Here is a 23943-nt window from a genome sequence, read left to right as displayed (position 1 = left end):
CACCAAATACATCAACTCCTGGGTCATGTCTGGGAACCAGGGAAGGCTGGATTAGATCCCCTGGGATGCACACATTGGAATTGATCAGTACTGGAGATCCAAATGATGAGAAATTACTCATTCAAGGGACTTGGGTGATGAAAGCATTGCCTAAACTCGAGCTGTGCATGGGGGATGCCAAGATGGATTAAATGGCAGCATACTCTGAAATTAACTTTTGTTTGAGGAAGCKTAGGAACTTAATGTTTTGGTTCTTCAAAACGGAATGTGTCACAGAAACTGGCTTTGGRAATGGACTTGCCTTGGTGCTCTGTAGTTGCTGTCCTTAAAATATATCTGCAGTGACAGCGACTCTTTTCCCAGGTATTTTTGTTTATTTGWTTTGTTTTGCAGCTCTGCAGCTGAAATTCCYCTCTCTCAGCCAAACCAGGGATAGTTCAATCAGAGATTATCCCATTGAAAAACAACTGGAATGCAGCAAAATGAAACTGGAAGAGCTGTGGTCCTCTCTTGAGCCAACATCTCCGCCTTTGATTTAGCGAAAATATTTAAAATTGTAGCCCAAACTTTTCAGTGGAGGTTTGATGGTCCACRTTTTATAAGATCTGGTGTAGGAAAATGAATTTCGGGGAAAAATTAAATARTCATTAATTGTAATGTGCCTTAATGAGGAAAGGATTAGGTAAATGCTGCAGGTTTGCGTGAGCTCAGAAGTGCTTTTCTGATTCAGTGCTCAAAAAGCCACACAGTTCTCTTGTCCACTGAGACAGATGAAAACCAGATCAAAGTTGATGGCCTTTTAAACAAAAATGTGTCCAGGACAGCGCTGTTGGGGTAACGAAAGTGGGAAGAGGAAAGAAAGCTTTGACTACAGTCAACTGAAATTTACTGTGTATGGATTTTTTTTTCGTGTGCTGTCTGATACAAAGAAAAGACTTAATGCAGAGTGAGGGAAAGTGGCAGGAGTTCAAAAATCTGATGGACTCTGTCTTCTATTTGAGTGAAGGTGGTGGGCAGGTGGAGAAATAATGCAGGTAGTTGGTATTTTTTGGTGTAAAGTTACAATCTGCATGTTGAATTTGGTCAGAGAAAATTAAAATGTAAGTCATAGTGTTGATAGCATTGACTTTGTTTGAAAGAACAGTTAGTTTCTCAAAGTTTCCCTTTTAAAATACAATAAAGTATAATAATACTTCTTAAAATAAGTAATACTTTCATTTGGCATAGCTGATGTGGGAAATTCTTCCCAAATTATAACATCCACGTATTTTTCTCTTGAAAATTAGATGTGTTGATGAAGGCAAAGAATAATTAACTGGCAAAGGTGTTGCATTTCCTGCTGAGGGAAGCAGCGGTGGGAAGTTGTGCTCAGCCTTGGACAATCCCACCTGCAGCTTGTGTTCTTCTGGAGAAAAACTCATTTAATGGGAACAGGCAGGATTTGAAACCTGGACATGTATTTTGGTGTTTTGTTAATCCTGACTGCACACAGGAGGAACCTTAATCTGTGTTTGGCTGAATCATGATGAAGTGTTTAAAACCTGCCAGGGTGGRGGGCCCCAGAAAATGAGATGTGAGCTGTGAAAGGCTTTGGAGTGAGTGGGAATTGGAAGGAAAAAGCAGGGATGGCCAGCCTTGTCTGGGAGATTCTTTTTGCCAGCCAGTTGTTGGTTGCTGTAAAACACAAATAATGCATTTCTGACCTGCAGTTTGTGGGGGCAGCACAGACTGTGATGGTGAGGAGTGAACAGGTGTGAGCAGGAAGGAGCTTAAAAAAATCTTCGTGCTGGCGAAAAGTGACTTAAAAGAAAATGCCAGCGACCTCCCTGAGATCCTGGGGAGCKGTGTGCTCCCTGATCTGCTGCAATTCCAGCAGCTGGAGCTGGAGCAGGGCTGGGGGTTACATGGAGAAAACGAAATAAAGCAGTTTTGACTGCAATAAATCTCTTTGTGTGGGGTCCAGACCTGTTCTGTTCGAGGGAGGGGTGATGGACACAGCTCTGAGAGAAGCACCAGGTATGGGCAGGTCTCCTGTCTATTCCTATAGATCTCTCCCTATATCCTGTTCCTTTGCTTTTGAGATGTGCAGTTGAGGAAGGACACACCTGTACATTCCATTTTAACAGAGAAGTGAGAAATCTTGGMTTTTACTGTCGTTTCAAAACAGTGGTTTCAGCCTCATTGAAAACTTGTGGTTAAATCCAGATTATTTTTCCACCAACACTTCAAGTAGCAACGGTCTACCCTGGCATTAACTATTCTAAAAATGTTCTTCTCCCTATCCCTGTTGTTTTGTGTACTGTCTCATTAAAAAAAATAAAAAGTCATACTGGCTTTCCAGCGCTGCTGAAATCACAATGCCATGTTCCTGATGTGGGAAGCATATTTCACTTCAAAAGGCCTTGACAATTCTGAAGAGTATTATTGCTCAACATGTTCAGGCCTTTTGTGAAGTCTAAAATATAATAAATTACAGCTGTTTGTAGCTGTAAACCTCTCGTTGGAGTAAACTGGTGGGGAAAATCAGCTGGTTTTCCACAGTCTGGCTTAATGTGAAGCGTGTCCAGCATCCCTTTTGCTTGTGCTGAGGTCAGGACAGTAATTTCCAATGTACTGCTGTACTTGACTACATAAGGAGCAATTCCTGTCTAATCCAATCCWGAGTGGATCAGTAAATGATGAATTCTGTTTAGCTTGCAAGCATCCAGATTTTCATAGTTCATTTGCAGAAGGATCACGCCTCTCTGCATGTGAAGACATTSCATTTGTTGGAGTTGGCATCTCTTAGCATTCCTGGTAGAATTTGTAAGATGAAAAAATCCTGTTTTAATGACATGTTGCTGTGAGGTGTTTTACGGGGAGAAACCAGGAAATTCAACTGCTATGGTGGATGCAGAAAGTGCCATTTATTTCCCGGGATATTGCAAAATGTTTTGGTTTTATCCTGCTGATTGCAGTCTCCTGGATGTCTCCGTCCTGCCTGTCCATCTGTCCTGCTGCTTGAGCACAGTTTGTTTCTAAATCCATGAAAACCAGGTCTTTTTTTTGCCACCCCCCACCCACTCACTGGTACCCTCACTGAGTGAGGAAATATTTGATTTTTGTGAGATGCTGGAGCAGGTAGTAGCCCTGGGTGGTGCAATTTTTGCATCAAAAGCTCATTACTAAAATATCAGCATTTCCTGTGATGGTTTTTTCTTTGTTTAATAGGAATTTTTTGGTGCCTGCTGCTGCGAGTATGGTGCAGGTTGTTGTGTGGGCAAAGCAGAGTGGGAGGAGATCTCTCTGCAGCACCCTGGGTTATTTATTTACCATCTCAGCCCAGCGTGTTGGTGTAAGCTGTAAATGACAATAAAAAGAAAAGGCTGTGTATGCATGTTTGGTTTATAAAGCAGGGTGGAATTGGTGGCATTTTCTGCCAGGTCACTGCTTGGCCACCAGCACCTCTTTACCTCTCAAGTGTTGTGTGTCCTCAAGGAACAGACACAATTAAATAATAACAGTGACATGGTTTTTTTTCACTTTTTAAAACCAAATGCTTTAAAGAAACAGGATGAGGAGTCATCAGCATCTACCCTGATGTGGGTAAATTCCTTTCCACTGTCAAAATCAGTAGAACACCCCAAGTTTTTGTGGTTTGTAGTCCTTCAGCTGCATCATTTTGGACATTTAGGTGCATGTTTGTAGCAGTGTTCACCTCCTCTGGATAAGGATTTATTGATGYTGCAGAGCTGTTGTGTTTGTGTGTCAGTACCAAAAACATCTGTTTGCACAGCGAGCTTTTTACCCCTCAGAAAACATTTTGTGGTTTTAAACTCGAGATCAAACTCAAGTGTTTGATGCTGAAAGAAGGAAGATGTACCTGTGTTCGCTTGCCCAAATGCAGACTSTGGCTGGTTCAATTCCTGCTGAACACTTGAGTTTGGTGTGTTCACCTGGAGCTGTCCAAGCCCTGGGAGCTCTGTGCCATCACTGCCTGGCTGYGGGGGAAAKGCACTGAAATGGGTTTTTCTTTTCCTTCTTGACAGAAGGAAAGGTTTTTCTTTTTCTTCTTTTCCTTCTTGAGCAGCTGCTCAAGTGTAACCCTTTCCCATTCCTGAGCATGGACTTGTTTGTTTTCAACTCCTGACTAAGCAAGAGTAAGCTTTTGTCCTAGAAGGAGCTAAATTAATGTAAACCAGAGTTGTTTTCCTGTTCTCCCCCTTTTTTTGAGGCAYTGCCTTCTCACACAGCGCTATTCCTCTCTCTGATTGTCTCACATCTTTCCTGGTCTAAAAAATCCTGTTGAATTTACAATGGGAAAAGCAATGAAACCTTCCAGAGGAATGGCAAACCATTTGTAGAATCAGATTCTGCCGTTCCTGAAGTGGTTGCATACACATGGCAGTTTTCCTTTCAGTCGTGGCTCTTAATCTGTTTATAGATCGTGCAGTTTTTCAATTTCTCGCTGTAATTTTTGTAGCTCTTTGATTTTGAATCTCACATTGACTATTTTCCCTGTTGTGCTGCTGAAGAAAATAAAAATTGCTACGGCTCTGGTAAAGAGCTGTGTTCCTAATGCTTTAAAAGCTGTGGTTTATGGGTTCTTTGAGCATCTCTTTTCCTCGATAAGCTTMAAATGTAAACAGGAGAGGTGTTATATCTGATGTGCTGTTCTTCTGCCTCTGTTAAATGAAGAATAAGTAGAGTTTCTTCCCCTCTCCTCCTAGCATAAAAGAAGATTGTGGATTTTGCTTGGCACTTTGTTTTGCAGCGATCTCTTCCCTGCTATACAACTTTGCTTCCCATGCTAAAATGCAGGGGTGGAAGGTTCCAGTGTTTCACTGGTTGCTTTTGGAGGCTGGAAAGTTGCTGTGTGGATTTGTCCTGGTACAAAACAGCTGAAATAAGTTGAAGGAACACCCCATCCTATTCAGGACAGGTGGAGGGGATGGTGCCAGCCCCTGTGGTGTTTGCTGAGCCCTGATCTGCTGTTTGACACCCCTGGTGTGTTCTCTCTGCAAGTGGTGGTGCCTCTCCAGAAGGCACCGAGGTGRAAAAAAGGACTTTTCAGAGCTGTTTTCAGGTTTTCTTCAATRCCTGCTGAGAGGACTGTAGTGTCTCTCTCCTGTTTGCTATTCATCCACTTCCCAGCTTGGATGGAACTTAATCAAGGCTGTGCCAAATCCTCAGGACTCTGGCCTTGTGTCTGTCCTGTCCAGTGAATACCCTTGACTGGACCCCTCGAGGGCTCATAGGTTTATTTTCAGGTTTATTTTCAGGTTTATTTTCAGCTGAACAGCTCTCAGCAGGTCTCTTTGGTGCCTGGGATGGCTGCAGTGTTTGTGCTCCTTTCTAAAGCTCTTCTGCTTTCGGAGAAGTGCCACAAAGCAGCTCCTTCATAGTCAGGCTCTGCTTAGAAATGTGAAATAATTAATCTCTGGTTCAAAAGCTGGGCTTGMTGTGCCATTCCCCACTTCATCCATGGGAAACATCAAGGAAAACAAGTGTGGACCTCACCCCTTCTGAACTGTGCCTGACTTTTCCTGGACAGATGATTTTTTTGGGAGGGGAATTGGATTTGTTTTTTTGCTTTTTTCCTTGGTGAGAGGGCAGAATGACTGCTCAAGTGTCTGTCCCAAGTGTAGCTTCACCTGAGCACTGTTTGCTGTCGTTTGCTGAACATTCTCCAGGGTTAAGGAAGCTTCAATAAGCTCCTTATCTGGAATTAAGCAGCTTAGGGAAGTTGAAAAGCTCCACCATCTCTGGTTCCTCCTGGTGAGCTGTTCTAGCCCAGCCCTCTCTTCCCCACATCTGAAAATCCTGATTTTTTTTTTTTTTTGATCACCTGCACAGTTAACTGCTCATGCCTCTGTGTTACCATGATAGAACAAAAAACTCCCAGATCTTTGCACAGTTGTGAACAGAGAATAAAAACAGCACTAAAATGTGTGAAACTGATAGAAAACAATAGTGAGGTTTGGATTGAACCTGAACTTTTCTCCAGTCTGTTCTCATTCTTAGATGGACTCTTGATTACTTAATGCAGAATAGGCATCAGTTCTGATCTGAATCACTGAATCCCTTTAATTCCTCACCAGGTACCTGCTGCCTTTTTGGGCATTGTCACAGTAGGTATTTCCAGCCTGAAAAAAAATTACACGTAAATCTTAAACGTGTAAATCCCTCATGACATGGACATACTTCCCTGTCCAGCAGATAATAGTTCATTGTGACATTTTGAAGAGAACCAGGCTTGGAATTTTTGTCTGGAGCCTACAACAACATCCAGAATATAATATTTTTTTTTCCCCTGCAGGTAACCTAGCAAAATAAGGTGAAGAAAAATAGTCTCCTCTGTTCTGATGCGCCTTTACAATATTGTAACAAAGGCCATCTCCTCCCAGCCCTTGGCTCCCTGCAGCTGGGAGAGAGGAATCAGCAGTTTTCTGTATTTTCAGAAAAATTTCAAGTGCATCAGTCTGGAGGAAACACAGCAGACAGTTAACTGTCTGTAATTCTAATTCAAATTTCTTTTAATTCTAAGTTGGTAAGGATCCACATTTTTCTATTCCAAAAGACTCAGCAGCTTGTCCAATAAGTCTAATTAAAGGTGGTAATGGCCAGTCCATTCTCAGATTGATTTATTCCTGTTCTTCCCAGGAAATAGCCTTGCAAAATGATTTGAGCTGGTTAAATGACCATTGTGAACAGGATTTCAGATACCAGCAAGGATGGCAGCAGAGAGCTGATGTGGTTTTCTTACTTTSACAAAAGAAATGTTAATGGTGTGCTGATGGAAAACCCATTTACTCTTAAATTTGTAAAGTTTAAGTCATAATGAGCTTAAGGAAATAGAGAATTCTGGAATAGTTTGGATTGGAAGGGGCCTTAAAGGTCATTCCATGGGCAGGGACATCTCCCACTGTCCCAGGGTGCTCCCAGGCTCCAGCCCCTCTCTCCAAATTCAGCAAACTGCAATTCTGGGCACGCTTTTTATTTGTTATTTATCTGGTTCCTCTRCAAATCCTCCTGTCTGATGTATTATTCTGATAAATTCCATGAGTTCTCTCTCTCTTGTGTGGAGGATTTCTAAAAAACGCAGCTCTTTGTTTCACTGGGATCTGTTTTACCTACCTGAGACTTTGCTTCTAGAACCAAAATTTCCAGCAAGGCTTTATCATCAACTGGCAAAGCTCTGTGATTGTATTCTTCCTCTCCATCATGTCCAGTATATGTAGATCCAATTAATATTATAGGAAGATRAAAGAAGTCTTGGAAGTCTCCTTTAAAATTAGGCTTTGAAATATCCTTCTTCCCAGAYCCATTGTGGTCAGGTGAACTTAATGGTCTGCTTAGTCAAAGRAAAAAAAGCTCCAAAAGCCTTTGTAGAATTAAAATTCCTTTTTATGAGTTGAAAACACGGATTGCAGGCACAGCTTCGAGTACTCTTGTGCAAGGTTTTTTTCGTAGATGAGTTTATACTTTGTTCTTGCTTTAATGGCACCACTTCAAGCCAGGCACGATGTGTTCTTTAGGGCTCTGTTTCAGCTCAGATTTTCACCTTCACTCTCCTGAGTTGTCCCAAATATTTTAGCAGCTGCAGCATCTTTTAGGCCATGTTTAATAGATGGGACTACTCAAATTCCGTATTCAGCTTAGAATAACTTTTTCCCTGTGAGGAGGATAAGAACCCATCCAGTGGATATGCTGACACACACAAATACCCACTCTTCAGAGAGGATCTTCCSTCTTGATGATGGTAACTGCAGAAAAATGAAATGCAGGAGATCTGGAGTTCTGTGGGAACATCTGGGAAGAGTTAAGGGATGCTGCTCTAGATCTGAGAGGCTTAGGAAGARGAATGAGGCAGGAGTGTGCTTTAATACAGAAAAACACAGATTTAGGGGTGGATTGAATTTATGGAGCATGACTGTAGTCTCTGTTTATAAAGCACCTCTGGTGTGTTCTGGCCTCTTCCTTCCTGTCCTGGCTCAAAACACAGGACTGTTGTAAAACCATATAAACACTTCATACTCTGTGCCTTAAATCAAGGTGGTAGTGAATCCTGCTAAAGGGAATAAAGCAGCTCTGTGTGCCTGTAGCCCAGTGCAGAAGGGCTGAGCTTTCTGGTTCAGTGGGTTTATTGTTTTTTAAAGAATTATGAATTTAGTTTGGGGTCATTTCTGGAAAAGCACTTTCTCTTGGTCTGCAGTGCACGATTAATGGCGAGAGCAACACCGAGTGCATTAAGACATGAAGCGAACCTTGGAGATCTGAAAGAAAAACAGCAGCTCCTCAGGCCTGGGGCTTGTTGCTGCTTTCCTGTTAGACATGGTGCAAAAGAATYGTTACCCTCTGAAGGAAAGTGATGTTTGGGCAGTGGAGCTCTTGGGTTAGTGACGCTCCCCGAGTGTTCTGGAGCTGTGCTTCAAACTCACTTTGGTGCTGTGAATAACCTCAGAACAATATCATCATCTTCATTATCATCATCATTATTATCACTAAATAAAGCTCCTCAACCTGAAAATTTCAATTTTTAGTTTTCCCATGCCCCTCCATGGGCTCTCCCTGCATCCCCCTTCTGCAGATCCTGCTAGCACATTTTGGATTTTGGTACTCTGAATACTTTACAAACCAATTAACCTCTCTCCCATCCTCTTTCCCTTCCATGTTTTTCAGACCTTTGTCAGACAGAGATTTCCTAATTCGAATTTAGTTCCTAAGTCAAGAAACTGATTGTTTTAGTACTTTAGATRCTCTTAGGCTCATTGCCACTGAATGTTATCTCAGTGTAGCTCTCTGCTCCTTTCAGTTTTGTTTGGGTTTTGGAGGTTTTTTTTTTTTATACCAAAGCTGTCAAACCTACTCAGCAAAGCCGGTGGAGTCTTTATCACATCTAACCTTGTGCTGATATTTAGAGAGATCTTGTTAAGTAATTTAAATACTTGGTTGATTTTTTCCTCCCTGAAAGTGAGAYCTCATTACATGGGAAGGATAAAAGAGRTGTTTCACMGTTTTGGCTAAAAAATCTKGTTCTTTCTTTACTGCTTTTGGTGGATCAACCATATTTGCATCCATYAATCTTRSCATAGACTGTAACATTCATCTTTTAGTGTCAGTGGAAAAAACTCAGTGGAATTTAACTTTTAATTTCTGCTCTTTCTGAATTATGGTTTGATGCTGAGACTTAGTTTCCTGGAGACTTAAGGAAAAAAGACACCCAAATAATAATTCTAATATCTCAATTGCACAAAACTGCAATTTTTTGAGATGCACTGCTGTCATTTCATTGTTCATCATGTTTTCTCCTTCCTCCCTTTTCCTTTCCATCCCAGGGTCTGGGTRCTGCCCTCCTCCAGCAGTGAGTTAATGAAGCAAATGAGTATCTAATGCTGGAAAGAACTGAATTAATGAAGGGAAGCAGGGATGTGGGGAGCAAAACAGAGAGAAAGTGAGGAGTGGGAAGAGGTGATGAAGTGTTTATTAAAATGAAAGTATTAATTAAAAAAAAAAATATCATATTGTGTGGTAAATAAAATCGTTTGATTGTGTTGCTCTCCTGTCATGTGCCAGCACAGCAGCCACGCTCATCCCCTGAGCTCTGCCATGGCTTTCCCATGGTCTCTGGTTGATTTTGCTCTGCCTGCTGCTTGGGTGTGTTTTTTCTCTTCCAATCTCACTTTTTGATTAATATCTGTGCTGCCGGTTTGAAATTGGGCTGAAATGCACTRTTCGAGTTCTCAGGCAATGTCTCATCGTTCCTTTTGTAAAATGGAAAGAAAAACTTTTGCCTGGAAATATTTGAGCATTTTATTTCTATTCATCAGAGAGGAAACTCTCTCAGACTGAAGAACTTTTCAAGTGAAACTTCATAGACATCAAYGCAGATTAAGCTGCCTTGGTCTCAAGGAAGAAGTAGGAGGGAAAAAAAGGTGCTGAAATGGGTTCAGCTCGAACCATTCAGCTGTGACTTTGAGCTTTTCTTTCCTTTCACATCAGTGCTCTGTGCTGCAGGGGATTATTTTCCTGCATGTGACTTGGAGGGAGATAATCACAGACAGGATAGATKAAGGGTACCTGTGGCCATATCTCCCAAAGCTCAGTTCCTTGCTGAAATTGGTGAATATTTCTATCAAGCTCCTCCATTCCCAGGTTATATATATATATWTKWRAARAWWARRAAARGSSRGKKRARYYKKWWWWWAARMMWWAAWTYCMAWTTTTTTACCYTTATTCCTCTTGTTTGCTTCCATGCTTGAAGCATCGATCCCATTTTTCTCTCTTGGTTTATAACTTCCTGGGAATTAATTGTTATTTTGTGATTAAACAGAGAAAATACATCTCCTTACCTGTTGCATGTCAGGCTGTGAACAAATGTTGTGCTGTCTGGAGCATCAGTTTTATGTCAGCTTTGGTCTGGGGAGTTTCAATGATGCTGGTCAAGAAACAAATGAGTAATGCAATAATAAAATATCAAATTTGAGTGTGCCAGAGGATCCATGCAGAGGACATGCCTTTGAGTGCTGTAATCCATTTGTTTGTTTGAGTTTTTGGTGGATGAGACTCCCTAATGTTAAAAAACCCAAATAAAACCATCCCAGCCATCGGATCTTGGCAGGGCAGTGGGGAATGGCTGTCTTGTCTTGCYCTGAGTAAATTGGCCAGGAAAGTCTGCATTAACATGCATTATTAAAGAGTTTAAAATCTGCAATCTGGGAGGTTTTTTCCATTTAAAAGCCAAGTTGAATCCAGGGCTTTGTGGGCAGCCCCAATGCCATGGTGGCATTTGGGTGGGAGAGCTGCAGGTTCTCATCCTCACATCTGCCAGGAACTATTTCAGATTTGCATTTGCATTAAAGAACTAACTGTAGTGGTTTTTTTTCTGGAAAATTCCAGGCTAATGCAATGCACARGTCATTTTTAAGTTTTGATTGGGTGTCTTAAAACTGTGGTGGTGTATGGAGGATTCCTTCCTGTATTGAGTTATTGAGTTAGGCATATGACAAAAATGTCATTTAAATTGAATGAAGTTTCTTTAGGCACTTGAGCATTAATGAAAAGGAGAAATAGAAGGTGAGAAAGAAGAGATTTTTTTTTCTGCAATTCTCTCTTTAGTATACATGATTGGATTGATCTATTTTATATATATTATATACATATTTTATGTATATTTTATGTATATTTATCTAGCTGTAAGTACATGTGTATATATGTGTATACATACACACAGCCAGCAATACTTTTTACTGTTAAACCTAAAAAGTCTCTTGGGTTTTTCAAACCTGAAGTGTACTGACTGTTTAATTTGTCAGCTCTAAAGGTGTTCAGCACAGAATGATTTTTCTCATATGTTGCAGTTGAAATTGTCAGTGTGAGGGAAGTTTAGTGGGTTGGAAATGTTGTTTGTGTCTCCTCTGATTGAGTTTCTGAGCCTCTCCTGTAGGCAGAGAGACCAGGCAGGCTGGAGTGTTCATTTTGATCAGTTTTTGGGGACTAAGAGCAACAATATTTGTTACAGAGAGCTCTGAAAATCAAAGTAACATCTTCCCTAGGAGAAGTTAAACACAGCTGATGTAAATTTTGGTGCATTTGGATGTTAAGGGCATTTTCATGTTGAGTTTTGCATTCTTTTAAGTTGCAGAGCAGTATATTGTCAGCACTTTTTAAGTGGATTGACTGTGCTGCTGTTTTGTCTGGTTGCATTTAGTGGTCTGTCCATGGTGGATTTTTTTTTTTGTAGTTTCATTTTCAATTTGTTTTAAATCTTCACGATTTTAGGAAAGGCTTTGGGTTTGTGTCAGATTTTTTTGTTCTGTTTATTCAAACAGACTTGCTGCCTTGTTGTCACTCTGTGGCACTTTTTTCCCTGGATTTTAGTTCGGGAACTCCCTGAATTTCCCTTCCTGGGGTTTGAAGCCCATCTCAGGTGTAAGATCTTGCTTGTCCTATACTATGATTTTAAGTAGATACTGAATGTCTGTATGGTGGGAATATGAGAGTGGCACATTCTGTTTAAAAAAAAAAAAAAACAAAAACACTTGAGGTCGATGATTTTACAGCAGGCTGTAGCATCATTGGAAATTCAGCAGCCTGTAAATTTTGGATGAGGAGGGAGCTGCTGACAAATTGCTGCAGGTGACCCTGGAGCCAGGGCAGGCAGGCTGGATCAGCATTCCCTGGATCAGCATTCCCTGGATCAGCATTCCCTGGATCAGCATTCCCTCTGTATGGGATGTGGGTGAGAATCCCACCTGGGACACGGCGAGGGGCACGGATCAGCTCTGTCCTGGTCGGGAATATCAAAGTGGAATTATGTATGCGGTGGAAAGCCGTGAGTTTTTATTGGGGCAGGATGAAAGGGGCCTTTGAAGCAGTGATTTGTAGGGGATGGAGCCGAAGGCGCTTTGAAGGAAATGCTGTTCTGTTGTTGGGGCTCGGTGTGTTCATAAAGGGTCTGGAAGGAGGAATGGAGCATCCTGCAGCAGGAAAGGGATTGGGATTCTGCCCCTGTACCCCTGTGCTCAGGTGAGACCCCACTGCAGAGCTGGGGAGCAACAGCAGGAGGGACCTGGAGCTGCTGGAGAGAGCCCAGAGGAAGCACCAGGGAATCAGAAGATGGAGCAGCTCTGCTGGGAAGAAAGGCTGGGATTGTTCTCCTGGAGAGGAGAAGCTTTGGGGTGAGCTCAGTGTGACCCTGCAGGGCCTGAAGGAGCCAAAGGAAAGATGGAGAGAGAGAATGAACAAGGGATGGGGGGACAGGACACAGGGAATGGCTTCAAACTGAAAGGGAGTACATTTAGATTGGAGATTTGGAAGAAATTCTTTCCTGGGAGGGTGGGAGGCCCTGGTACAGTTTCCCAGAGAAGCTGTGGCTGCTCCTGGATCCTTGGAAATGTCCAAGACCAGGCTGGATGGGGCTTGGAGCAGTCTGGGACAGTGGGAGGTGTCCCTGCCATGGCAGGGGTGGCACTGGATGGGCCTTAAGATCCCCTCCCACCCAAACCAGTCTGATTCCAATGGTCACCCCTCTTCTCAGGAACTAAGAATCAGCTCAGCAGCAGCATCTCCTCCATCCCAAGGTTCCCTGTGCTTCTGGCAGCGAGTGCTCAGGCAGCCTGGAGGGTTTGTTCACATGGAGTCATTCCTCTTACAGAAACACAAATCAGGTCTCACCCTTTCCCCCACTGCAGATACGCAGAGTTCATCCAACTTCATACTGGTTTTTTTTTTTTTTTTCCTTCCCAACAGCGCTGATTTATTTATCATAATTCTAGAGCCCTAGATTATTTAGAAGTGATTTCTGACATGCTGTCGTGTGGGTTCAGAGAATTCCTGCCCTCTGGAAATACCTGTCTTGGAACGCCTGGTTGGAGGTGATGACCCATGTGTGTTATCAAAATTGTAAGAGCAGGGGCCTGAAAATAACAGAGGAAATCCTTGGTTTTGACAGGTCACTCTTCTGGAAAAAAAAAAAATCCTGAGAATTGTTGAACTTGATTATTGAAGTGTTGTTGTTGCAAGAAAGGAAGAATTAATGGGCAGAGCACAGGTCATCTCATATGGGTGCAGTGCAATTTTAATATTGTGGGGTTTAAATCATTGGGGGTTTAAATGCACAAACTTATGCTGTCATGGGAAGGCATTTAGTAATTCCTGAGGTATAGAGAAATGCATCTCTACAAAGTAATAAATGGAAATATTCAAAGTAGCAGCAGAAGGTGGCTTTTGGCAGTGAGTGGTGCATATGAATACCTACTTTTAAATTTTTTGAACACTTGTAGGGAATCTGAAACTTCTTTGTGCTAAATATGCGAAATTCCGGATTAATATAGGTAAAGAGACACTGGAAGTGTTTGTTCTTGAACATCTTTTCCTCCTGGATGTTTGGGAAGCACACTTTTGGCACTGAATAAAGGTTTTACTTGGAACTTGGGAGTGAGTTTGGTGTTAAGTGRGGCACACAAAGTCTGGGTGCAGATGAGATCGAGCAGATTTCCACAGAAGTTCCATGTGTGGATGTTTCACTGAGCAATGCACAAAAGGGGAAGGCAGTTCTGATTTAATTGAATAGCTGCCTTTTGAATTTGAATAATTAACCCATCTTATCAGTGTAACACTTTCACTGTGCCAACACCAGAAATAATTCCCAGTGGCAGGAACTGAACACGTCATAAGATTTGAATTGTGTTGGGAATTGAGCTTGGTGGATGCTGGGTGTTGAGTTGCTGTTGTTTCGAAGACTTATGTTTTTAAATTGTATCTCATAACTGGTTAAATGGCAAGAGTTTGAAGAGAGTGGTGAGCATTTCCTGGTGAATTTTGGGAAGAATGCAGAGCTGGCTCTTCAGTGAAGTGTTCCCATGGGTGTCCCAGCATTGATTGAGGTGATCTTTCTCCCCTCTGGCAAGATGTGAAGAGGCTCTCGAGTGGTTGGAGCACAGAGTGGTGGAAGGTGATGGTCTCAAAATAGAGTAGGGTTCCTGAGGACTTGAAGATAAATGTTGTTCCTTAATTATTTTCTTTTTGCAACTTCGCTGTTTTTGTTGAGATGGAATAACTCCCTGTGGTAAAGGCTGAGCTGAGCTGAAGGTTTTTCAGYGGTTATAGCTCTGAAATGGCACAAGTGCAGGTAGTGAGCTGAGAAAACCCTGCTGGTGTGCTCAGGGCTGGCAATGTCAGGAGGAATGAGAGATAAAAGGCAGAGATGTTCGGTGACACTGGGTGTGGAGAGATGAGGATGGGCACTCAGTCACACAAATTTGAGACGGGAGAAGGAGGGACTGCAGTCAGAACAGGCTCAKGGAGGGTGTTCTGTGCAGCACAACCACCTGTGAGATCCGTGTGCCGGGGATATTGGGGTCGGGACAGGGGATGGATGGGCTGGGGACAGAGCCTGGGAGCCCATAAATGCAGCCAGACAGGAGAAGCTGTAACAGAACTCTCTCGCTGCTCCTTCCTTATTAAGCTGTTGTAAATTAATTTTGTATAAAACGATGCTTTTAACGAGCTCTCTGCTAATGGCACGCTGGAGAGAGCTTGAATCCTGCTCGGTGCTCGGTAACGGAGAAGTTTCTGCACAAGTTCCTTGCTGGTTTGTGTGCTGGGCAGGAGGATTTGTCTTTAGGGACAGCAGGGCTGAAAAAGAGCCACAGGCACCTCAACAGGGGCTACCTGGCCAGCAGCCTCCTAATGAGAGCTGTGCTGGAGCACAGAGCTAATGAGACCCCAAAGGAGCTGGAGCAATCCCACTTTTCCTTGGAGCACCGTTTTAAACTGAGCTCAGGAGCGAGCTGCAGCATTGCTGAGCAGGTTTTTTAGCTCTGTTCTTTGTCTTGCTGCTGGAGCTTTTAACTGGTCAATCCTTTTTTTATTTGCAGCCTTTCAGGTGCAGTAGGTGCATTTGTATTTCTTTTGGAGTTGTGCTGCCTCTGCACTGGTCAATATTGCCTCTGTGGTTTGTTTTCCAAAGCCTTTCCCATCTCCAACATGAAATTATTCTGATATTTTACTCTCTGGATCTGCCTGGTGGTTGATGTCAAACTGAATTAACTCTCTCCTTCAACTGACAGAAATCCCTTCCAAATTCTGTTCTTAAACTGGAACCATCTCTGCTTCAATGCCACAAATAATAGATAGCAGTTTGATTTTAATCAATAATTAGTGGTCAGCTCTGACACTGGACAGGTTTGCCCTTGCCTGGATACCTGCAGATACTTTTAGCACTTTTGAGTTGGATTCATCTCAACACAGACAGCTCCAGGTGAACTGGGCTGGGTTGGTATCCAAGCAAAGACTGGAGATTTCCTGGTGTTAGGGAAAGACTGGCTTGATAAATTAGGGGCAGATGGAGCACTGCTACAGAGGTTTAGTTCCCTTTCCTTTGCATTTTCCAATTGATTCCAAGTGATTGTGGCATTTTCCTATTTCTTTTTATTTATTGAACATGGAGAGGTAAGTGTGGGGTTACCTTGCAAAGCTGGAATATTTTTGTCATGGCACTGGTGCCTTTCAGGTTTAGAGTAGGAATTGCAGGGTGCAGTGGTGTGGGAGATGAACAGCTCAGTGTTTCCTCACTGAAACCAAGTGGGTTGGGTAATTTTGCGCAACTGCTAACTTAATTTTGAGGGAAATTAGAGATGGTTTGGGTTAGAGTTGCCTTCCTTTCCCAAAAAGTGAATAAAATGGGATTGTTGAGCTTCTTGTGGAGTGTTCAGCACTTCATTGTTTCACGGTGCCTTGTGGAGATGATTTTACCATTAACCAGAGGGTAAATCCCATAATTTATCCAGATGAGGCCCTGGCACWGGGTGCCCAGARAAGCTGTGRCTGYCCYTGSATCCCTGGAAATGYCCAAAGCCAGGTTGGACAGGGYTTGGAGCASCCTGGGACAGTGGAAGGTGTCCCTGGTTGGAACTGGATCATCTTTAAGGTCCCTTCCAMCCCAAATCATCCCCTGATTTTRTGAGATTTTTAATAATTCCCTCCCTCAGCAAAGATCTGCTGACCTCTAGTGTCAGGACATCACTTGATTTTCTGTGCTGTGGTTTGTGATCGATACAGAAAAATTAAGTTCTGGGTCTCCATAGCTCTCCTGAGTTCCAGGAATTTCTGATTAGTKTAGACTCGATGACTCTACAGATTCCTCTCGCTCAAACTCCAAGTTTTAAAATGAACTTGCCAGCCAGATSTGACAAGTTCCAGTTCTATATTTAGAAATAAAAATTCAACCTTTAGGGAACTACCGCTTTTTGTGTTTGACTCTGCAYAGCAAAAATTAAGGTCACTGAATAAAATTACTGACTCTTGAACCTTTCCCAAACTTTTTATTTCTTTCAGACATTCTTTGTACATCAGCTGCCATATGATGTGATTTGCAAGTACGTAGGATTTGGAAGGTTAATTTTAAAAGAAAAAAATGAGGCTGAATTTTTTTGAGTRTGTGTGCTCCCATCCTACTTAATTTGTTTGGCTGGTGATTTGTTTTGGTGGGTTTTTTTTCCTGGGTAACCAGTTGTTTTTCTTAAAAAAAAATTGTTGGAGCAACTCATGAGAATTGACTTTCTTTTGGAAGTTAAAAAGTGTGTAATAGAGGAATGAAATCTGTTAATTTTTTCCTGGTGATTTTTTTGTACCACTTCACAGTTTTGCTTTCTTACTGCTTCAAAACACCTCTGGCTTCTGAAAACAGAGCCCTACCTAATAATGGGAAGCTTTCTAATTTAAAAAATTGATTTCTACTTCCTTTTGCATATTCTGTGGCTATTCCTTTGTTCCTTTACAATCTTTTCCAACTTCAGCAGGTGCTATTTCTCTTTATTCTTTCTGCCTTTACATAAAAAGTGCTGAATTTTGGGGGTGCCAATTTAAGTCCAGTTATTTCCAAAAACCCCCAAATGATGCTTGATCTTCCCAGCCCTTCTTTGCTTCTGTAAAGGGGGATATAAATATGACTCTGTCTATTAAATATTTTAATATTTCATTACTTTTCATTTATAAGGTGGGACATTTTGGAAACAAAATCCAGAGGGAGGGGRGTGGGGACCTGAAAACCACTGAGGTTTTGTGGGAGCTGTGAAGGGGATGGAGATGCTCAGCCTTGTCCTTGGATTCTGAATCCCTGGATTTCTTTGGTTCAGGGAGAAATAATTGGAATATCTCATTATAAAAGCATCTCGCTGCWGCCTTTCTCATGGAATATTTTCGGGTTTTTAGCATCTGATGGGGACCTTAATTTTTAGATGATTGAAATGAAAAGGAAAAGGTTACAGCAAAGCTGAGCTGCAGTGATGTTCAATATTTGATTTTTTTTTTTATTTTTTAATTTTTGGAGCAATTTCCAAGCAAGAAGCTTTTTCCAGTGCCAACCACTGACCAAGAGTCTTTAAACACCCTGGTACCACTGACCTGGCCAGGGGCAGCTCTGCTTTGGAGCCCTTGGTGTTATTTCTGCAGAAAAAAAAACAACTTGGGGCTTCATTTTATGGGAAAGCAGCAAACTGAGGAGAAACTTCACTAACTTTATATTTGTGGGGTGAAAAAGATTTGAATCTTTTTGAAGAACTGGTGCGTTACTGAGCACAAGGATGCATTTATCTGGCTTAGAGCTGGAAATCTGAGCACTCCTGAGTGGGATGCTTTTCACAGGAAATAGTGGAACAGATCCTAGATTAGCAAAATAATACAGAGCACAGTGAAAATGAAGTGTTTAAAGTAATTTCAGTCTTACAAGGTTAGCTGATAGCTACTAGTCACTCTTTAGRTATTTAAATTTATTAAAATACAACACAGCCAGAGGTTGGGATGTATTTTTATGATATTTTTCTGGCCTGCAGTGGATCTATCATGTTCTGTTTTGCCCAGAGCACTTAGAGAACAAAACCAAATTARTTTCTCTTCTCCATATTTTTCTTTTCCTTGCAAGAAAGCTGACACAGAAGAGTGACCTACTTTAGTATTCTTGTTTTACCTCCTCCCCTCTCCCCTTGCTGCCCTTGCTGCTCCAGACACACACTGAAACTGTGGAATCCTGAGTTTCAGATATTCCTGTGTCTGGGACCTGCCTCTGGCTGTCCATGGATAAATAACTTTTATTTGGGAAGGCTCTGCCCCTTGGAAACACAGGGGGAGGAATGGCCACCTCCAAAGTTTGCAGTTTCAACAAGTAGTTTTTTCTTGTTTGGTTTATTTTTGGTTTGGTTTTCTTGTGTGTTGGTTGGTTGGTTGGGTTTTATTTGTTTGGTTTGGTTTGAGGTTTTTTAGTTTGCTTGCTTTGAGGTGTTTTTTTTGTAGGTTTGCTTTGTTAAAGAAAATTTTAAAAAACTAACTCAAAAACTAAACAGAAAATGAGAAAATTCAAGCCTTGAACTGCCCATCTGCCTCAAAACAGGCTTCTACATTTCTTTTTGAGACCTCACTTTTTTTTTTTTGCTCAAAGTAAAGTTTGGCCAATGCTCTCAGKYCYGTGGTGTGACTSTTGGTGTGTCCTGTGCAGGGTTAAGGRTTGGCYTCATGRTCTTTGTGGGTCCTTTCCAACTCAGCATGTTCYGTGAAGAATTAAAATRTTGCCAAAGAACTATTGTGAGGTTTTAAACATGCAAAATTAACAGAATTCAGTGTGCTCCCATGGTTCCTTTTGGAAGCCAGTAACATTTGAGTTGCTATCACAAACATTTTCCCATCTGAAATCTGTAAGACCTGGCTGAGGCTCCTGAAAATGCTGTGCCAGAGAGCTGCCCTGGGGTGGGATGTTCCCCTTCCTTTCTGATGAGTTTGGGAATTGCTGCATCCCTGCAGGGATTTCCTCTGGAGCAGCTTTGCTGGCAGCAGGTTCCTGCTGGGTGATCAATAGCTATTTCTTGATAAAGATGCAGGGGGTTGGTTTTKCTTATTTTGTGGTTTAGAAGCACTTGGGGAAAATGAGAGAGGAAGAGCTTTGGCTTCATTGGCAGTTCTGTGTGGAGGTGACAGTGGATCCCTGAGATGGTTTTGACAATCCCTCACGAGTCAGGAGCAGCAGGATGAGGGAAAAAAATCTCTCTTTTTGGCCATGGGTGAGGTGTTTTCTGGGAGAGCAAATTTTCCCAGCAAATCACATGTTGGGGATGTATCAGAGAGGACCCTTTGAACTCATTTTTGGACGTGCTTAGCTTGAAATTGAAACTCTTGATTTGTAGCAATATTAAAACGTTTAATAGAAAAAAACCATCAAGTTCAGGCATCTCAGATGTGGCTGCTCAGAATCAGGAGTTGCTTTCTTGACCTTAGCATTGCTGTGCACTGATCTGTGCACTTATTCCAGAAGGAATCTTTCWGTCTGGGCTGTGTCCTGCCCATCTCCTTTTCCCCTGAACAAAGAGGATGCTGTGGATGTAACATCCAGGAAATAGAAAGGCTGGAGTTGTCATACAACTAAAGAAAAATTACTRTAAAGCTATTTTAGGATAAAAATCCAAGTCAAATACTGATGTCATGCTCAGGCTAGCAAGCCTTGGCCCAGGGTTGATCATCTGGCCAGGTAGAAGTGGCAATAAATTGKTTTATTGCTTGTCATTGCACCTGGTGCAGAAGTCCAGTGAGGAATTAAAAACTAAAAAAAAAATCATCAGTGAGCACATCACACTCAACTGCATCAGAAAAAAGCATGAGTTGGACATGGTTTTAATTAAATCTGCTCCTGGTTTGTGTTGTTGCCAGCATGGTTTGCACAAGGCAAGTGCAGCACAAGCTGCTCCTCACAGCTGTGCTGAGCTGCTGAACTGTGGAGGGTTGTGCCTCCTGTGCTCTCAATTCCTTTAAATCCACTGCATCTCCCAAAGAAATCAGTGCTGGAGCTTGGTGGGAACTGCAAAATCAACTCACCTGTCAGCTCAGCTCCTGCTGGAGAATAAAACTTCCAACACCTCACAGACATGAAAAAATGTGAAATATGAATGCGCCCTTCTGTTGGGGATTAAGTCCTGGAAAAAAAAGAGGAACATTAAAGGATCTGTCAACTTTGTATTTATTTAAAAGAGCATTAACATGGAAGGCAGTTCTTAAGGGCCATCGAGGGATTCAGTTTTATGTCTGTTCTTTTAACAGGTTAAACCTCTCCACCCGMCAGAGTCAAACACAGAGCTCCCCCGAGAGACCCCGAATTACAGAATTCAGGCGACTGAAGATGCTGCTGCTGCTGTGGAAGCAGCTGCTCCTGGTGTCATTTGCTGGCTGCCTTGCAGGTAACAATAATCTCTAACTTCTCACTTAGAACTTTTCATTAATTCCCAGATTCAACATTTCAGCTGCACTTGAGGARCAGAACCCAGAGGCTTTGAAATGCGAAAGTTGTGTAGAGTTCAGACAGCGAGCATGCAATAGATACGTTAAATGATACAAAATATTAAAAGTGAGTGAGTTAAAAACAGTTTTTCCACCCAGGGATGCGTTTTCAAAGCAAGCAGAGGATATCTGAATGCATTCAGGATGCTGTTGGCAGCAGTGCTGGTTGGAGAGCTGTAAGATGTGTTTGTCTGTGCCTGGACACTTCAGATTCTGGCTGGGGCTGATTGCTGTGGCTTTTGTCAGAACTTTGCATTAGGATGGGGTTTATTCCTGAGGAGCAGCCCTGTGTCACTGCTGAATTGCTGAATTTGGGCAGAGATTGCTGTTGTTGCTGTGCCAGACTCTCAGTGTTGGATCTGGTGCTGCTGTTCAGTCCCCTCTCTGCTGCCACAGCAGCTCTGTTCATTGTCACAATCTGTCCCCAAGGTCTGCTGTGCACAGATGTGTTTGCTTTCCAAGATCTCCAGTGCAGGGGTGCATGGAGGGAAATGCTGGGGCTGCCCTAGGCTGTTCCCTGGCTGTGATTTCCTCCTGATCCTCCTCTCCCTCCATCCCCTTCCTCCTGTGACTGGTGCTCGTGTCCTGGCTGTCCTCAGCAGGGTTGGATTCCTGCACACAGCTCTGATGTGAACAGATTCAGCTTTTTATGGAGACTCAGGAGGCCAGGATTTGCTTTCAGCTTGGTCAGGAACTTAGAAGCAAGGGAAGTGGCATTGTTAAGCAGTGTCCATCCTCCCAGCCCTTCTTGGCACCCATTTCAGGTCACTCCCTGGGTGTTTGCCCAGTGTCAGTTTGGTGGCCATGGGGAGTTGGTAGATTGGAGAACCAGCAAGAAGATGAGGGAAAAGCTGATTTTCCTGTTTCCAGAAGGCAGCTGCCTCTGTGGGGCAGGGCTGTTTGGGATCCTTGAGCACCCACTGTGGATGTACATCCCTGATTTCACATCACTGACCTGCTGTCCCTGCGTCCCTGGCAGACACAGATGCAATTTGAGCAGCAGGAACTGAGCTTTTCCAGCTGCCTGACCCTTCTCCCTCCAGCCCCTGCAGAAGGGCTCAGCCCTGGCACACAAATCTGATATTTGGAGCCTGGCCTCGTGTTCAGTGCCAGCATCACCTGTTTGGTCCCTTTGCTTGAATATCTTCAATGGGCTTTGGGAACAGCAGGATGCTAAAAACCACGTGGCAGTCCTGGAGCTGAATTGATTTCAAAACAGATTTTAGTAAGAACACGCTGTAAATGTAAAAACAAGTTGTCAAACAGTTTGGAGAATGTTATTTTAACCTCTTATTAAGAGAGATCAGCAGGTATTCTGCCTCCCTATAGAAAACCATTTTTCTTGTGCTTTGCCTATAAGCAAAAAGACAGTTCTTGTAAGAGCTGTCTGCAGTTCAGTGTTGAGAAATAACTTCAGAGCTGCAGAAAAGGAGATGATGCTGATCTTGGCTTATAAACCCTGACATTCTCTGTCTTTGCAGATAATGTATTTCAAACCAGGCCCCTTATTGCAGTGTCCTCTATTGGATTGCTTTTCCTTTATCCGATGTGAATCTTCATAGTTCATCAAAGAGGGGAATGGGAGAGGATCCAATGGAAAAAAAATGGCCCTTGGGGTTTTGTGTATTGAAGTGTGATTACATCTGTGGGACTGATGATCCCGTGGTCTTTTTGTTCATTTACCTTGGGAAGCAAAAAGGTGATGAAATTAAATATATTTATATGCAGTGTTTCAAAATATCTGCCTTGTTAGGAGAGGAATTTCCAAACACACACTTTGGCACTGTTACATTTAAATCACTCTGAAGAGCAACTTCAAAGATGAAAATGAGCAAAAGATGCAAAACACTATCAGCAGTGAAAGTGTCAAACTCAGCTGTGAGTTGTGGTGAAGCCATGAATTAATTTCAGGAGTAAATTCATGCAACTTCTGATTCTTTTAGGGTCTTCACCCCTCCTGAGTGCCTTGATGGCACTTGGTCCTTTGGGGAATTGGGTAATTCCTGCCTGGAATGGGTGAGGATGAGTGTGCTGTGCTGCTGATGGCTTTGGTGAACATCTGAGATAATGAGTTCATAAAAACCCTCCTCTCCACTGGTGAGGCTGCTGGATTTTCTGACCACTTTGCAAATTTTGGCTTCATTTTCCTGCTCCACTGGAGAGGAGGAGAAGGCTCCTGGGGAGCCCCAGCTGGCACCAGGGCTGGGCAGAGCAGAGCTCAGTGGGCACAGCCTCTGCTTTCTTCACTTYCTCGTGATGCTCTGCTATTCCCTGCTGCTAAAACCAACTGCTCTCTTCTCCCCYGAAAGGGAGGTGTTTTTAAAGGTCCTCCTGAGAATTAGCAGGAAAAACAACATTTGAAGGGTGGTTGAAGGGGAAGGAAAGCTGTGAATAAAGAGGGAGTTCAGAGAAAYGAAACAAGGAGGACTCTGTGTGTCAATGCATAAAATTTTTCTCCTTCAGGAGATGAAAGGGCACATTTCAAACTGCATGTCCAGGGCAAGACCTGGACTGGGCGCTTGGATTAACTTTCTCTCCAAAAATTCTGACTCCTTGCCACCACAAACAGTGAATCTAGCATCATGTTTACTGCACTTCATTGAAACAGAGAAAACCAAAAATAATTATTAAATTGTTTCATCTAGCCGTTGCTAACCTTGTCAAAAAAAAAAATCAGGACCAAAAAACAAACAGGAAAACAAATCCAGAAACAACAAACCAGCCAAAGCACTACTGCAATATATATAAACTATTTGGACATTGAAGCCTGGCTCCTGTTCTATCACTTTGTACTAAAATTTGCCAATAGGGAGGTTTTCCTTCTAATTCCTTATTCAGCAGTCCATTTGAGTTTAAAACGAGATCACATTATATGTATTTCTTTCTGTCAATTCAGGTGTTTTTATTGCTTTCATTTTCATTTTTTCATTTTGTTTTCTCAGTCTAATACRGAAATAAACTGTTGTGCCCTCAGGCACAGCAATGTCATGTATCAGATTCACAGTTCTCCTCTTTTTTAGTATCAAGTTTAGGAGACTTATGAAATTGGAGAGCATGATTCTTCCTTTATTTTCCAAAGAGCATGAAAACAAACCTTCTGTGTTCTTACTGCTCTGTTGTTGTGATTAAATCATGCCACAASGA

At 42.4% G+C, this 23943-nt stretch overlaps 1 protein-coding gene across 1 annotated transcript in view; it reads left to right on the top strand.

The window, feature by feature from the left end:
• The window catches only part of CNTN3 (contactin 3), an 89736-nt gene that overhangs the window by 3334 nt on the left and 62459 nt on the right, over nucleotides 1–23943 (top strand). Inside the window, exon 2 of the mRNA XM_057379264.1 lies at nucleotides 20563–20699. Within this exon, the coding sequence (XP_057235247.1) occupies nucleotides 20642–20699 (58 nt within the window). The 5' untranslated portion in view covers nucleotides 20563–20641. The remainder of the gene's footprint in view (nucleotides 1–20562; nucleotides 20700–23943) is intronic.

This window comes from Malurus melanocephalus, unplaced genomic scaffold (genome assembly GCF_030028575.1).
Source record: "Malurus melanocephalus ecotype Western Australia unplaced genomic scaffold, MMel_1.1 scaffold_398, whole genome shotgun sequence".
Taxonomy (NCBI): Eukaryota; Metazoa; Chordata; class Aves; order Passeriformes; family Maluridae; genus Malurus; species Malurus melanocephalus.
Note: the sequence above shows the minus strand (reverse complement) of the source record. Positions and strands in the feature narration are given on the sequence as shown.